Below are 16,922 nucleotides of genomic sequence, written 5' to 3' on the forward strand. Positions count from 1 at the left end.
GGGGGGGTTAGACAGATAAACTAGAAAAAGGTGCCCCTTCTGGGGATACTCAGCAGGTGCAGTGGGTTCAGGGCTGACTTTTAGCCCAGTCACCTCCTCGGCTGTTCGTCTGTACTGTGCTCAAACTTCATACCCTCCTGCACTGGCCACCCTGGGTGTCTTTCTCCCTAATTAAACTCTAGTGCTTAATTAAGAGTTAAGGAAAAGGACGTTGTAGAGGATGGTGATCTTTTCTCACCCAAGGATTAATTTTGTGTCTTTTCTGAGCTGCAGCATTTGGTTGTCACATAACTATTTTCCCTAAACAGATTTTATTCTGCCCCTGTTCATTGTAAAGTGTAAGCATTTCCACTTTGGAGGAGTTAAGTTTGTCTTCCAAAGCCCTGATTGGTCTTTATCCATGTGCCTTGGGTCTTTCTGCATGACTGAAACAGTAATCAGAGAAGCAACAACAACACGTTTCAGAAGATGGGGTGAGAGGGGAGATGGATAAAAATAGGCAGCCCAGCTTCACGAAAGCATGGTTTTGCTTCACATCTCTGACAGTATTTTGAGAAAGGAACACAGAGGATTGCCAGAGGGAGGCTGTGATTGAGTGGAACCCATGAATGTCTTTGAAATCCTGACCCTTCCAAAAAAGGATGGGAAGGAGTTGGGGGAAAGTTCTCGCTGGTATAGATGAAACTACCTCATGAAAGTGACTTTGAAACCAGCCTGGAGTCCCTAGAGCAGGCCTAACGAGGACTGGGACAAGCTCAAGGTGGAGAAAGAAAGAAGCCTGCTAAGGACTAGCATTAGCTGATTGAGTTCACTAAGCCAGCATTTTCCAATGGCCTCGCGTTTCCTGAAATATGAACTTGAGTACGCTGGCTCTTAGGCAGCGTGTTGTATGTATGTGCATATGTTCGTTTCTCTGGGGAGAGAATCCGTAGCTTTCCTGTGTATGTACATACGTTCGTTTCTCTGGGGAGGGAATCCATAGGCTTCCATCAGATTTTTCAAAGGGATCTGTGATTCCTTCTCCCAAATTAAAAACTGTGGAAGTAGCCACACCTGTAGATTACAGAGCTGGCTGTTCGTGGTCTGAATTACATGGAAAAGGGTATGTACGAAGCCTTGAGGATTGGCTACTCTCACTACAAAAAAGCCATCCTTAAACTTTCTGGTGGTGCAGTGGTTAAAGCGCTCGGCTGCTAACCAAAAGGTTGGTGGTTCAAGCCCACCAGCCGCTTCGTGGGAGAATGAGTGGCAGTCTGCTTCCATAAAGATTTACAGCCTTGGAAACCCCACGTGGGGTCGCCATGAGTTGGAATCGATTTGAAGGCAGTGGGTTTTTTGGGTTTTAACCTTTTTATAACAAGCATGTATTATATGTATAATCATTTCAAGGGTTAAAAATTCTACTTCCCAAAGGATGGCCACCATTTTTCTGGATCCGAAGGAGTACCAAATCTAATTCTTGATTTATGGAGGCTCTTCACCACCACCACCACCACCACCACACTTCCGACCCAAACACTTGTTTAAGACTTCCATTTTGACTTATAGTCAGAAAAAATGACCCCTGTTTACACTGAGGAGCCTGGAAGTGGAGGGAAAATGTTTAAGAAGGAAATAAAGCACAGGTCATTGCATTAGAGTATAAGACTCTCTTTTTTAAATTTTAGTTACTGCAACTGTGCAATACAGTGAAGAAAAATGTATATTTGCAAACATGCCCTTGTTTGTACAAAAACGCCCTTGTTACAGAGCATTTGTACTTTCTCTGTATGTTCAACTGACTTCTACCCTAAAGACCTTTTAAATGTGTGATCTTGCCTTCACTTCCTATGAAATCAGCCTGCTTTCTTTAAAGATAAAATGATTGAAAGTTGCCACCATAAACAAAGTTCAAAGTTGCAGACTAGGAGAAAATGTTTGCAACATATGTAGCCAACAGAGGATTAATACCTGTAATATAGAGAGAGGCCCCAAATATCAAAAAACCAACAACTCAGTAGAAAAAAGGGTAAAGAACATGAATAGGTAAATCACAGAAGAAATGCAGGTGGCCAATGGCCCACTACCAACTAGAGGAAATACAATGAAAACAAGAAGAAGATACAATATTTGCCCATCTGATAGCAAAATTATAGGAGATTGATAATATCCAGTTTTGGAGGGGGAAGGAGAAATGAATACTCTTATACTATTGGTAGATGAGTAAATTGGTACAATCTCTGAGGAGAACAGATTAACAGTTTCTATAAAAATGTAAGTGCAAATAACCTATGACCCAGCAATTCCACTTCTAGAAATGTATTCTTAAGAAATACTCACACATGTGTCCATGAATATATGTTCAAAAATATTCACTGTAATGTTTTAAAAGCTTTTGGTCTCAGTGTAAATGTGCATTAACAGAAATGTACTACTACTACCTACTGCCTGTTTCTGTCAAGTCGATTCCAACTCATAGCAACCCTATAGGACAGAGTAGAACTGCCCCATAGGGCTTCCAAGGCTGTAAATCTTTACGAAGCAGACTGCCACATCTTTCTCCCACGGAGCAGCTGGCGGGTTCAAACTACTGACCTTTCATTTAGTATCTGAGTGCTTAACCACTGCACTACCAGGGCTCCTTAACAGGAATATAGTCAAGTAAATTATGATACACTCATAGTATGAAACATTGAGCACAATGGTTTAAAAGAATAGGTAGTTCCGTATGTACTAATATGGCAATATATACATTTTCCATCACCGGAAAAAGCAATGAGAACAATATGTATAGTATTATTCTACATATGTAAAAGTAAACAAATAAGACTCTATGTATCTGTACAATAACATACATGTGAGTTGAGTTCATAGAAAAAAATCTGGTAGCATATACCACAAAGTCTTAATAGCGGTTATCTCCAGCAAAAGGAATAGGATTCTTGGTGGAGATTAAAAGGATTTAAAAAGGAATTAAACTCTTTTCTGTATATAATCCAGTACTATTTGAATTATTTTTATGAAACATGATTCGTGCATTACTTGAGTGATTAGTAAATAAATGAAAAAGTAGAAAATAGTTGAGACAGACCAAGACTCATAGTTGAGGCATATTTTTCTCTTTTATGCGAGCTGTTAATTTATAGTTTAAGAAACCAAAAAGATTCCTCAATTAATAAATGCCTTGGGACCAGCGCTTCTTTGACTACGCTGGTCTGGTGGCCGAGGAGGCGGCTCTGTTCTCAGCCTGGTCACGTGGGAGATGAGAAGGTTCCACTCAGGCCCTATTTAGTGTGGGATAGGAGACGTGGGAGCTGCCTCTAGCCTCACCTGAAGCAAGGAGAAGAAAAGGAAAGAAGTGGTCTCTAAAGAGGACAAGGAAAGGAAATTTTGCCCCACTGATGTGCAGCAAGAGGGGAATTATGCCCCCAGAATACTTCCTAGTGCCGATACACCGCTTAACCTCAAAAAAGTTCCAGAGACATTAAGATGTGTTTGTTCCAATATTCTCCTCAATCAGGCACTTAGCTCCAGTATTTCTTGTTTAAGAAGACTTGTTTAAGAAAACTTTAGGTAAAATTATGTCCTTTCAAAACTCGATAAATCAAGGGGTGATTATTTGCCAATTTGTTTGCAAAAGAATTGACGTAGGGTTCCTTTTATTAAGAGTTTCTCTGATAAACCTAAGCGTTTGTTTGCTGGAAACAGAGATCTGAACGTAAATTGTTAGAAGTCACTCTGATCATTGAAAATCAATCAGTAATGAAGATGAATCATCTCTGAAAGCATAATCTGTCATTGGGCATATGAAATTGAATTTACCAAAAGAAATTGATTCTTACATAGATTCTGAAATAATACACTTTGCGGGAGCAAGACACAATGCATTTTGCTGGATAACCTGAACAGTAACGTTTTCACTTGATTAGGCTTTCCGTAAATTATCGAGGAATATTGAAAATGTTTACATCATTTCTCTGAGCATTTATGGTATGTTGGAGATACTCCAGAATTTAGACAAACATGTTTTCCTTCAGCATAAGTGGAGACCAAATTATCATCATCTTTTAGGCAACTACTCTACTAGACATGTTTGTTCTTATGTGGTCTTAACCAGGAGTTTTTTGGGTTTTTTTTTTTAGATGAAATTTTCTGAAAACTTTGCTTCTTTATTCCTCGCTTTTTAAAAAAACCAAGGGATTATGTTTCTAGAATGGGCAGAAATTCTAGAAAAGTATATATTGTCCTTATTAGCTGCCATCAAGTCAGCTCCTGACTCATGGCGACCACATACACAACAGAACCAAACACTGTGCCATCCCCACGATCAGTTGTGAATCGTAAGAGTTTTCCTTACCAATTCCAAATTGATGGTATCCATCTTCCTAATGGAGCCCTGGTGGCACAGTGGTTAAGAGCTTGCCTGCTAACCAAAAGGTCAGTGGTTCGAATCCACCAGCCACTCCTTGGAAACCCTATGGGGCAGTTCTACTCTGTCCTGTAGGGTCGTATGAGTCAGAATCGACTTGATGGCAGTGGGTTTGTTTTTTGTTTTGTTTATCTTCCTAATGACCCAAAATAACAGATTTTCAAAATGGATGTTATTTTTTTCTTTCTTACACAAGCATGCATATTTAACGTCAAAATTTTAGAAACTATAAATAGGCAAAAAGAAGAAAATGAACATTACCTGCAATTCCAACTCTTAGAAATCATTACTGTTGACATTTTGAAATGTATCCTTTCAGTCTTTTTAAAATGTATATAACGTTTTTCTTACAATAATGGTTTATTACAATATGTACTATTTTTGGTTACCTCTTTTTTTATTTAATAATGTATCAAGGTCATCTCTACATCATTTTTAACGATGGCATTGTGGTATCAGTCCCCTGGGTTATTTTCAGTTTTTCACCATCATAAATAGGGCAGTAATGAACATCTTTGTTGTTAATTCCTTTTTCACATCCATAAAAGTGATGTATCGTTGAATATATCAATACCTGGTCACATAGTTTAAGCCCCTCTCTTAACATTGAGCTAATTAACGATAAAGAATGATTTCTGCTGGGATTTGCTAGAACAAAGAAACCAGAACTCCTTTGCTTTTGTTTTCTAAATGACTGTGCCAGAGGGGATATGGGGTGAAAAAGAAAGCATCTGATGAACACATGTATAGAGAAATTTTTTTTTTTAATTTTAAACTTTCAGCTAAAAATTACCTTTTAGTATTCATTCCAGGTGTATTTGTGTTTAACAAATTTTGATAACCTGCCATTCTGATGAAAGTGACTGTACTGAAAGCACGTGTTATTGTTAACTAAGATGCATTTGCTCTAATCACGAAGCATCTCTTTATTGCTTTACGGTTACCTCAGTTTTTCTAAAAGAAAAGCATGCTCTTTGCTTGGCCAGATTGCCGCTTAGCATTCTTGATACTTACATTGCTTATGGACAGCATTTTTGATGGACGATTTCGGGGTGCAGGGAAGATCATCAGCTAAATAAAATTGCCCAAGTCTGGATTTAGAGCTGCATTCCATCTTGGCTCCAGACCACACTGAATTAAATCATAAGCTTCTGGCAAGCACGCCCTTTGGAAACGAAGAGAATCTCACATGACACGTGGCATGATATAAAAAGACACTGAACTACACAATGCAGAAAATACTTAAGGAAAACATCCAGCTGTGAATACCCGCTAAATCCCCTCCAAGCTAATTAGCTAGCAGGGGGGTACATGAAGGAATTGCTCAGCATACCTTCATTGTAAAGAGGCATGAAGTTAAATTCTGCCAAGAGAGCAACAGAAGAATGCCCAGCTGGGAGAAGTGCTAATAAAATGTAAAATAACCAAGGAGCTGGACAGGTATAGGGAAGAGGGGATGAAGCAACAGAAATACTCCAAGTGAGACTAATTGTCATGTTAATGCATTTATTTTATGCTGAAGATGGCTGGGTTCCTTGTTTAAATTTGTTATCAGTTAGATTAAGACAGGGTTTCTCAACCATGGCACTGTTGACATTTTGGGCCAGATAATTCTTTGTGGTTGGGGGTTGTCCTATGCATTGTAGAATGTCTTGCAGCAACCCTAGCCTCTATGCATTAGATACCAGTAGCACCACAGTTGTGACAACCAAAAATGTCACCAAATTGCCATTAAGAACCACTGGATTAAGAGATTATCCTGAAATACTGAAAAACTTCAGACTTGGGCCAAAAATCATAATAATGTCATGTGCCATTTCATTTATAGATAAGCGTGGGTGGAAGTAGTGCCAACCATCTTCAAGCTGTTCAGCTTGACTTGAAGTTCATCACAGACTTGCACTATCTGACACTGTGTGTTCTGTGTAAAAATATATCTCTGTGAGAATTCCACATTTCACTTGTACCAGTGAATATCATCTCCCTGCCTTTTATGTCACGGCTCCTGTAATAGCAATGAAAGTGTCCTTTCTGTTGAATGCATTAATTTAAAGACACTCTTAAGTCAATTTTGAAAAGCATACGGAAGGTAAGTGTTAAACAGATCTAAACATCTATCCCTAAGGGATCTTCTAAGGATGCTTTAGGAGATCTCAGGCTACAGCACAGCCCGCGTGCTAATACTTTCCACCTACCCGGCTCACTTTATGGAAACACTCCTAAAGAATTTCCACTCTTCTCTGTTCTAAGACTATTTTGACTTAACTTGCACTCACTCCCCCTTTGGCTGGTTTAGCTAACTTTATGACTACTTTTCATAAAGTTACTGAATTCCCTGCTTTTTAAACCTCTCTTGGGCTTCTGCTAAGTTACCATCTTCCCCTAAAGTCTCCCCATTGAAAGTTTGCATTTAATAACGGAAGTTGCCAACATCTTGACCTTCTTTCAGATATGTCAATGGATGATGTTCGAGAATACGAGAAAAACATGCATGAACAAACCAACATAAAAGTTTGCAATCAGCATTCCTCCACTGTGGATGACATAGAGAGCCAGGCCAAAACAAGTGTATGTAGAATTTTTGAAACATGTTGCCCACCCTTTCCCAAATGCAAATGTAAACTGATCTTTGAAATACGGCAAACGCTCCATTCCGAGCCTTCCACAAAAGCATGTTGTCTCCCAGAGATTGTTGGTGAAGAACCTGAGCTGGGTCTGAATTGGGCAATGTCACTTTTCCCTTCCAGACATTCCGATTCTTGAAAGCGACTTGAGTTGGAGGTTATTTCAGCCATAAAACCAAGAACATGGAGAGTGGAAACGTTCTGTGGTACTAATAAAAGAGCCCGCACCATAAAAGAGCAAAGGCATAAAAGTGGATGTCATATGTAAACTGGAACAACTTTTAAAAACATAGTTAACACTCAGTTATTCAAGGACGAGCGTCTGGCTCATCTGCTGTTTTAGGTTTCTTTACATTTGCTTTGAAATGCTTTCTGTGACTCGATATAGTTGTTTTTCACCCAGTCACTTCCTTTTCACTTAGGTTGATGTCAAGATTGGGCCACAGTCTTCACATACACACTAGCTAAACTGGGTGGTAAGCTGGGATTGTGCTGGGCTGCAGAGTAGATCTAGCCTGGGACTTAGATGAGCCTCAGAGAGGCTTCAGATTGCTTAGTCATACATTGGATATTGAGAGCTGACTGTATGGTGTATGCTAGCATTTTAAATATAGTTATCTCTCAATCATTCATGCTAATAAAGTGAAGAGGAGGTGCAGTTAGTAAAGAAAATAGTAATCACCGCGTCATTGATACTCGTCTTCAGCCAGGGCTGGGATATCTTCAGGTGCCGGCTTGAACCCTCATGTTCTTTAGCCCAGGTCCCAGAATATTACATCTTTGGTGTTTTAAAAAATAGTTAATGAAATTATGGAAAACTGAGAGGTGGCAGGAGTTGTTAAAGGATGCTTTAGAATCGTGAAGACCTTTTGGGTGCACTTTGGGAATGTTTAGTTCGGTTTTTAGCGCATGTCTTTAGAATGTGTGCTGTGCCCTGCCAGGCCCATGTGCTGCTCTTTGGATGCATGTGACTGCCCTTGAGGTTGAAATGGCCCTAACTCTTCCCCCCGTTTTGCATGCGGTGATTGGTTTTGCAGAAACAGAGGCATTCCTCTCTCTGCACAGATCTAGATGATCCTCCTTCCAACTGGACTTCCTCTCTCCCTGTTCTAAAGTTAGAAATGCTCGTTAAGGAAACTGTCCATGATTTTACATCACTTTCAATTACCTTTTTCTTTAGGAATGTTAGACACCAGTTTCCCCTCAGCCAGTCTCTGAGAGCTGCTCACTATAAATACAGCCAGAGGAAAGAGGGAAACACCATATGTGCAAAGGATACTAAGCACAGTGCTTTTCTGTTCCAAGTTCTTATTGCTTAAGGCTTTTTGTTTGGTTTTCTGTTTTACTATGATTATTACTATGATAAAGTCAGCTTACTATGTAGACACCTAGAGTGGTTCCCTCCATGGGAAAAACCATGTATTTTCTGGCTGCAACTCCCAGTTGTTCCCATGACTTCAGTGTAAGAGATGCCTCCCTCCTCAGAAGTTACACAAAGTGATTATTTTGAATGCTTAAGACACTTCCCTTCTTTCAAATCCCATGAAATTGGGGGTCATTTATTTTTCCACAGCCTTTCTCCTCTAGCATAATGAAGAACAGTTCAAATCAAGAGGCTGCTGCCCATCACAAATGAAAAGTGCCTTGGGTGTTAAATAAAATCGAAATCATCAACTTGAGCAGGGACAAATTACATTGAAATTATGCAAAATTAACATTCATGAACACAGCAATAAGGAAATAACAGTCTGCTTTTCAACTGAGCAGTTTAAAAGCCTTCAAGGAAGGGAACGGCTACGAGACTATACTTTGGGTAATTTCTGCCCCCTGCTGGATGAATGGAGTAGAGCAATATATTCAGCCACTTGTTTAAAACCAAACCCGTTGCTGTCGAGTTGATTCTGACTCATAGCGACCCTATAGGACAGAGTAGAACTGTCCCAGAGGGTTTCCAAGGAGCGCCTGGTGGATTTGAACTGCTGATTTTTTGGTTAGCAGCTGAACTCTTAGCAGTATGCCACCAGGGTTTCCACCACTTGTTTATAAAGTCTAAATTTTCAGTGATACCCGTTTACGATAACAGAAATATATATCCAGTTCACTGAAATTTTTCTGAAAGTATCAACTTTATTTTGAAGTAAATACCCTCTTTTAAACCTTTTAAATAGTTTTAGTATTAAAAAATATTGGTTAAGTTTACAGTTGTCGTTTTTCTTGATATATTCTGAATTTTATGTTATATCATCATAGCCATAATTTTTAATTTCCTTTGTAAAAAATGTTCCCAGGCAGAAAATTTTAATAATTTTTCCCAGGAAATCCATTTAAGGATTTTGTTTTATGAAATATCTTTCTGGTTTGCTAATTAATACATTATGAGACCTAAGGATTAATATTGTATTATGAATATTAATTCCATAATTAATATTTCTAAAGTGGCTGTATTGTTTCATGCTAGTTTATTCATGCAGTATTATCGAATGAACTTTCAACTACTAAGTACGTGGCAGAGAGCAAGACACAATGAAAAACGGGTCTCTGAGAAGCTAAAATACCAACCAAAACCCATTGTTGTCGAGTGGATTCCAACTCATAGCAACCCTACAGGACAGAGTAGAACTGCCCATAGGGTTTCCAAGGAGCGGCTGGTGGATTTGAACTGCTGACCATTTGGTTAGCAGCCGAGTTCATAACCACTGCACTGCCGGGGCTCCAGAAGCTAAAATAGTTGTAGAAAATTCATGGACAGCAGATTTCACCTCTTATTCAAGGATGAGCCCTTTAGGACTTCACTCAGTGCTTATTCTAATAAGCCCAGTTACCCAGTTTCCCTGGTCCCAGCAGACGAAAATGGCAAAGGATACCAGGGATAGCCAGATTAAGAGTGAATAATAGTAATAATAACGTTAATATTAATAATAGGAGAGTTCTTGAGAATGAGAGAAGAGACATCAAACTATAAAGAGCAAACAGCCCCTGAGAAGGAAGTCATCACTGTATTAGACAGCACAGTGATAGACATTCAGTATATTCTGACTAAAAGATAGTAAGTGTTTAATACATCATGTACATTAAAGAAAGTTTCACATTAATTTTTTTTCACTTTCTCCCTTAGTAAGAACATTTCAAGTATTTGGAAAATCTACATTATTTGTCGGTGCCTGCTGGATGAGGCATCGCTGTATTTATTTGTTGAATTCCAAATAATGCTTTTAAAAATAATAATAATTATCTTCTCTTTTCATTCTCTATTCTTTTTCTTTTAGGTTTCTTTAAGAACTGGTTTTATTTTCTTGGCTATAGGATAATTAATGGGATTTATTGTCATTGTTGTCTTCTTGTTTTTTTAAGCTGAATCAGTTAAAACAAAGCATGTCAGACAGGATGGCTACATAGTCAGGAAACCAGTAACCACAGCATCTTTGCTCCTGCTCAGAATGCAAAAAGTGTATTTATTGAATGAGAAGATAGCATGCTGAGAATTCTAATGATTTACCTGTTTACCCTACGAAGTATTCTTGTACTTTTGTCATCTAAGGTAGACAGTAATATGTCTCATTTCAGCACCATTGATTGCTTTACTAATTACCTTATCTTTGTGGAAGAGATGACCAGACCTAATACTAACTTCCATGTACCCACCATACCCATAAAAATAATACACCTTTACACACACACACACTCCCCTGGGCTGGTTCTGTACTCTCCTGTTAAGTCCTTGTTCAAATACTTAAAATATTCACTGAAAAGTGCTTTGAAAAGTCTTGGGTAGATATTCATAAAGGAATATTGTCTTCAGGGGTTTGCCTCAACAAAAAGAAAAAACCAGATTTAGCATTTAAACGATCGTTTGGGTTTATAATCTGGAGAGGTCCCTTTAAGATAGACTCCCTCTGTTTCCTTGAAAAAAGTCATAGTGATGAATCCATTGCCATCTCTTGTAAATAACTGTTCAGTTTTCTTTCTTTCTTTTCCCCTTTGAAGACATGACAATGGATGAAGTCCGAGAATTTGAACGAGCCACTCAGGAAGCCACCAACCAGAAAATTGGCGTTTTTCCACCTGCGATTTCTATCTCCAGCATCCCCTTGCTGCCTTCTTCTGTCCGCAGTGCCCCTTCCAGTGCTCCGTCCACACCTCTCTCCACAGATGCGCCTGAATTTCTGTCAGTCCCCAGAGATCGGCCCCGGAAGAAGTCCGCCCCAGAAACTCTCACGCTTCCAGACCCTGAGAAGAAAGCCACCCTGAATTTACCTGGCATGCACTCTTCAGATAAGCCATGTCGGCCCAAGTCAGAGTAACTTCTAATACGGATATTTCATGGGGTTTTATATTTTCATTTTGGGTTGTTTTGTTTTAAGAATTTCTGATATAGAGAAAGACTGCTTTGTCACTCAAACATGTTCCTTCGATCTCTGGGTGTGCATGTGGTTAAGTAATTTCACATATAACATGAATGCCTAAGTCCGTCACACAGCATCACAGTAGATGTAAGACTTGCCAAGGACAGACGGAATCTTCCATAGCAACAGCTGTAAGCCAGGCAGGAAGTCTTGCTGTTGGGCGTTTGGACTTCAAGGGTAAACAAATGAAAACTTCGCACCACTTTGTGACAAAGTTGTGGTAAAATAGTGGAAGTCAGTTTTCTCCCATCAAACCTGAAATCTCAAAAACACTCTCAGGCATAACATACCTAATTGTTAAATTTTGAACTACTGGTCACCAATACTTGAATACCAATAGTTACTGAGATTCCTATTTTGGTTAGTCTGACTCAGGATTTGGGGCCTAATTAACTCTTTAAACTTTTGAAAATTTTAATTCTCAACCTATAGAGGCTCCAAGTGCAATTAATGATAACTGATTTATACCTTTCACAGAATTTAATAAAAATTCCACCTGTTTCTATCTTTTAATAACTGTCCCCTCTGTCCTCTCATGGCCTCAGAAACTTTTTAAGAATTGCATGGATGAATGTGACCATAACTGACTTGAGTTTGGTACGACTTATTTTAGGAATCACAAGGCCCAGGTGAGGTAAACATCTCTTTTCTCTACAGGTACCAACAAACCTTGACTTGTCAGTTTCCATTGTCCGTTAATATTCTCAGAATTTGCAATTAATTGAGTAGAATTCATTGGCTACTTACCCATTCAAAGAAGTTCAAGTACAGAGGAAGCTAACTGGGCTTGAACACTGTCAGGAGGTCTGGTGCATAAACCCTAAAAGAGAACTGTCTCCCATCCACCTCGTTTTAGTAACATCCAAACTTCCCTGGAACAGATAGGCCATCACCGGACCTTAGAAAAGACTGTTATTCTCTTGCTTCTTACTTGAAATCCAAATATTGGGAATGTCACAGGAGTCAAGTAAATGCCGTCAAACAGGAGGGGAGAATGAGTAGAATCTCTGGCTCCTGTTTGCAGAGTAAAAAGGAGGCATGATAACAGATGCCACTGTATCTAGTTTTTTCCGGCAAGTAGTGGTAATGCGGGATTAGAGTCAAAGTTGACAGGAGGCAAGATCATTCACCAAAGTGGCAGAGAGAGAATTCTCCTTCAGTCTAAAGAGAAAAATCTGCCACCTTCACACCTCACTGCCTTTAAACGCAGAAGGAAGGGCAAGCAGAATCTCGGCATTTCCTTTTATCCTCCAGGAAAGGAAGAGAACAAGGTCATTGGGCAACTCAAGGCCTGTGCCCCAGCTAGCCTTCCTGACCGTAATGTCCAACCTCAGGAAAGGGACCTTCCCAAAACACAGATCCCAAAGGAAACAAAATAGGCCAAGGAGCTTCTCCTCTCAGCCAGTGGCGCCTGCCTGTTTCCCTCAGTGCCCAGCACTATGACCTGTAGCGTCGTTCAGGTTGATACACTCTACCAAGGTGCAGACGCTGGCCCCGTGAGCCCAGCACCAAAGTGTTCCAAGTCATAGGTCAGACTGTCAAGATCATTTCTTTATCTGTAGGTTGACATTTAGCTTTAAAAAAAAAGAGAATAAACCCAGAACTCAAGAGGAAACCAGTTACAGATAGCTTAGAGCAACAATTCATCTCTTCCTAAGAATGATAGCATCTAGTAAGACACCTTCTTTGCATGGTCTGGCAGCATGATTTTTGCCTGTGGGAAAACAGAATCTCTTATCAAACACCTTTGACTTCTAAATGGCTCCCTCTCCACACAGTAGTACTAAATGGGAGTATGTGGTTTAGACAGGTAGTTTTAGAAGGCAAAATTCTACTTTCAGAAGACACTTAGATAGTGTATGTATTTGCTTACCATTTGCCAGCTGAAGTCGGTGGGGGTGGGATCATTATTTTCACATAGAACCAATTTATTTTATGTAGTTTGTTAACACATCTGGCACCGAGGTTTTCCGTTAAAGCCATTACTATTTTCCCTTTTTTATAAAGTAGCTTCTGCTCTCAAGGTGCACAGTTCTGTGTGCTTTTAGAAAGCTAATCTGTGATTTCCTTTTGTGAGTTGAATTTCTTTTATAGCCAGTGTAATGCCACAGACATCAATTGCAAAGCTCTCCCCGTGATAGTGTGGTTCTTTGCCAACAAACGTGTGCTCCTAAAGTATGTTCCGTTTTTTGTCTACATGTGGTTTGTGTGCATTAACAGAAGGGGAAGGGGATGCAAATATTCCTTTATTTGCTTTGAATATTTAACCCAGTCATTATAAGGCATATAAAGGACGTTAATATTTTATATACCTTGATTTTCAAGTGTCATTTCACATTCTCCATACCTGAGTTTGTTATTGTGGGATACAAGCCTGCGATGAACATGCATATAAACATTAGTAATTCTCATAAGGGTGGAAATTAAGTGGCTGCATGATGGAAATTTAGAAGAAAAAAAAAGCAGAAACTTGAATTCACTAAGCATGTGTGGGGGGAAATAGAATCCTTAACTCAGTGCCTCTGTCTGCCATGTGGAAACCTTCAACTTTGTTCACCAAAATTGTATTATACCTGTATATATATATATAAATATAGTATAGTGAATCAGACACCATCCATTTTCAGTCTCTGATAGCTAAAGTAAAGTAAATAGTCTATAGAATAACATGTCTTCATCACATCTTCATCTCTGATGCCAGCGGAGACCATCAAATGACCGTAAATTTCATCACTTTGGGTGGATTTCAAATACAAAATGCCTCTGTGCTTCCCATTGGCTCTCAGTGGTTTGGCTGTGCTTTTCTGGGACGAGAAGACCTCGTTTCTACTACATAAGCTTTGTCAGAAATCAGCTCTGAGGACCATTTCGTTTTCCTTCTTTTGGGCTGTCATAAGACCAAGCAAAGGAAAAGCATGACAACAAAGGAGGCTGTGATGCTTTCCAGTTACCACAGTTATAACTGAGACAATAGCGGGTTCATTGGTGAACTGATTTATAAACTCTTCTGTTACAGTTGTGCATCTGTGTGGGGGGGGAATGGTTTTAATTTATTTGGAGCTATTTATTAGCCGTTGTTTTTGGCTGTGAAAATAAATCTCTAAATAGCACAGTTGTGGATGTATAATGCAGACACTTAACAAACAAAACAATACTCCCCCAAAAAAGTAATTATGTGGTTTTCTTTCAAGACATTGTAATAAACAGGACCTAAGAGAGTATATTCTGACACTTGAGATACCATTTCTCTGTGACCGTTTAGGGCTAATGTATTTATATGCATTTTTGAATTCTACTTTCGTTAGCATCTCCTCATGGCTCAGAGACAACAAGGAAATAAGTTACTGGCTAGCTAAGTCAATAGGAATTTGGTTTAGAGATGGGCCAGAGTATAATTTACTCTGCTTGTAATGTATAATAAGATAATCCAATAGAAAGGAATTGTCTCAATAGTTCTGATTCTTTCCTGGTCATTTGACTCAGTAGGCTAGGTGACAATCTGCCATCTGAGACATAGTTCTTGAAATTTAAAAAAAAAAAAATCTGCCCAGTGACTGCAATTTGGTCATAAACTAGTTAAAATTATTCATTCTTGCTGAAACTGAAGAGTTACACAATCGTACGGTGTTGGCATGCTGAGACAAAGCATAGCGGATTCTTCTGTGTCTACCTTCAAAACAACCTGTTTGCATTTAAAATATGGGTTTCAGCTTTTTTAGGAATTAGTGCAATAAGAGAATGTGAACATGTCGAGAACTTTTCAGATGCCATTGTTACTAAATGTAATTTTGTTGTGAACAAATGCTTTAGGAGAAGTCTCTCAATGTTTTTGCTTTAAATTGAAAGCATGTCTGTTCAATTGCAAGTCTCCATTTTTTATATAACACCAAGAAGACGTTGAGTTCATGTTATACCTATGCCAGTTTATGTAGCTTCAAGTGTAATTTTTAGTGTTTACATTTCAAACTGGGATCTTGATTGGTTAAATTAGTTAATATACCACTGGCACTGCTAAAGGACCAAGTTTTGGAATGCACAGTGTTACAGACTACAAAGCAAAGCAAACAAAAGTTGATCCTCACACATGCCATCCTTCTGTGTCATTTTATGGCTGTTCTGTGTTTTTTCCCAAGTATTTATTATTGTTAACTACTTACTTTTTCTTACATTCTATTGTAAATAAAGTACAAAGCAATCTTCTTTCCACGTGTAGCTTCCCCCCACCCCCCACCCCCAACCCCCCTGTGTCTGTGTCTCTCTCTCTCTCTCTCTCTCTCTCTCTGTCTCTCAGCTATTCTGCAAGACAATGTTGGCAACTGTGAACCAGTGGGTTGATAGGAAAGAAGCTATAGAGGAAAAAGGAACAAACCAGTGGCCTTGACTTAGACCCAGTTCAAAGAAACTTGTGTGCAAGGAAGCCTGGCCTGCTAATAATACCTTTGGGGCCAGGGCCCTTGGTAGGAGAAGCCTGGGTGCCAGATCTAATTATCTGTCTATAAAATACACATAGTAAATCTATAACCCAGTGGGACACACATACATTAATTCATCCATTCATCTAAATGAGCGTTTGGTTCCTCGTCATCAAACGTGAAGCTACACCTGAATGGTGACCAAGGAAAAGCACCCTGAGAGAATCTACAGGACCACCATCTCAGCGGGACACCAGATTCTCTCCACTGAGGAGCAGGGCAGACTTTAAGGTGAACTTAAAGTACTCTGATGTGGTTTCTCCATCTCAAGTAGCTGCTGCTGTTCACAAAAGGGCCCCTTGGGGATGGATAGGGTAAGGACAGAAATGCTTTATTGCCCTGGTCTCCTCAGAGATTAAGCAGCAAAATACTCCTCAATTCATGCTCTCCTCTCAATCCTGAAACTAACATCAATATCCACATCGTGTGCTCGAATCTCATTGGATCAGGCCACAGCTTCATGGAACAATACACCATGACTAGGCTTTCTACACTGAAAATGTTCCCAAAATGATGTAACATCAACCCAGTTAGCTAAAATATGCTTGCTTTTGTAGCTCCAACTTCACCATGACCACCCCCATCCTGCCTTTTACTTCTCTATGCAAAACACAAACTTCCCACGCCCGGGGTAGCTGGCCGACTTAGAGCCAGCAAACTTGGGCACAGCCAGTCTTGGTGTTTACTCCCAGGGCCAAACCACAGGAGCTGTTAAATATTTGGCTGCCTAGTGTTAAATGTATATGTTTGTAACACCCCCAATTTCCCAGTATAGCTTTTAATCAAGGCACTATCTCATTTGGGCATTGCTCTTAGACTTCTGAATACCTACATTTTCTTAAAATATCCTTGCTTCCTCCGTAACGTTTTCCTTGGGGGTTCTTACCTCCAACTACACCTTGGCCTTCAAGTTCAGGATGAGTCATTGTTCCTTCTCCATGCTCTGTCCTGAAATATCCCATATGAAAACGTTGCTCAGACCTGAAGCGTTGTGTGTGTGCGTGTTTAACTCAGT

The 16,922-nt window shown here is 39.4% G+C and overlaps 1 protein-coding gene across 3 annotated transcripts in view; it reads left to right on the plus strand.

Moving 5' to 3' along the window:
• Positions 1 to 14,977, plus strand: part of PITPNC1 (phosphatidylinositol transfer protein cytoplasmic 1) — a 325,421-nt gene extending 310,444 nt beyond the window's left edge. Inside the window, exons 9-10 of one of the 3 annotated variants that reach the window (XM_004374205.2) lie at positions 6,858 to 6,976; positions 11,017 to 14,977. In XM_004374205.2, coding sequence (XP_004374262.1) covers positions 6,858 to 6,976; positions 11,017 to 11,022 — 125 coding nt within the window. In that variant the 3' untranslated portion in view covers positions 11,023 to 14,977. Of the gene's footprint in view, positions 1 to 6,857; positions 8,953 to 11,016 lie in introns of those variants that run through there. The other 2 variants (XM_023729304.1, XM_023729305.1) reach the window with 2 other exon arrangements.
• The last annotated feature ends 1,945 nt before the right edge of the window (positions 14,978 to 16,922 follow it).

This window comes from Trichechus manatus, unplaced genomic scaffold, assembly GCF_000243295.1.
Source record: "Trichechus manatus latirostris isolate Lorelei unplaced genomic scaffold, TriManLat1.0 scaffold00028, whole genome shotgun sequence".
Taxonomy (NCBI): Eukaryota; Metazoa; Chordata; class Mammalia; order Sirenia; family Trichechidae; genus Trichechus; species Trichechus manatus.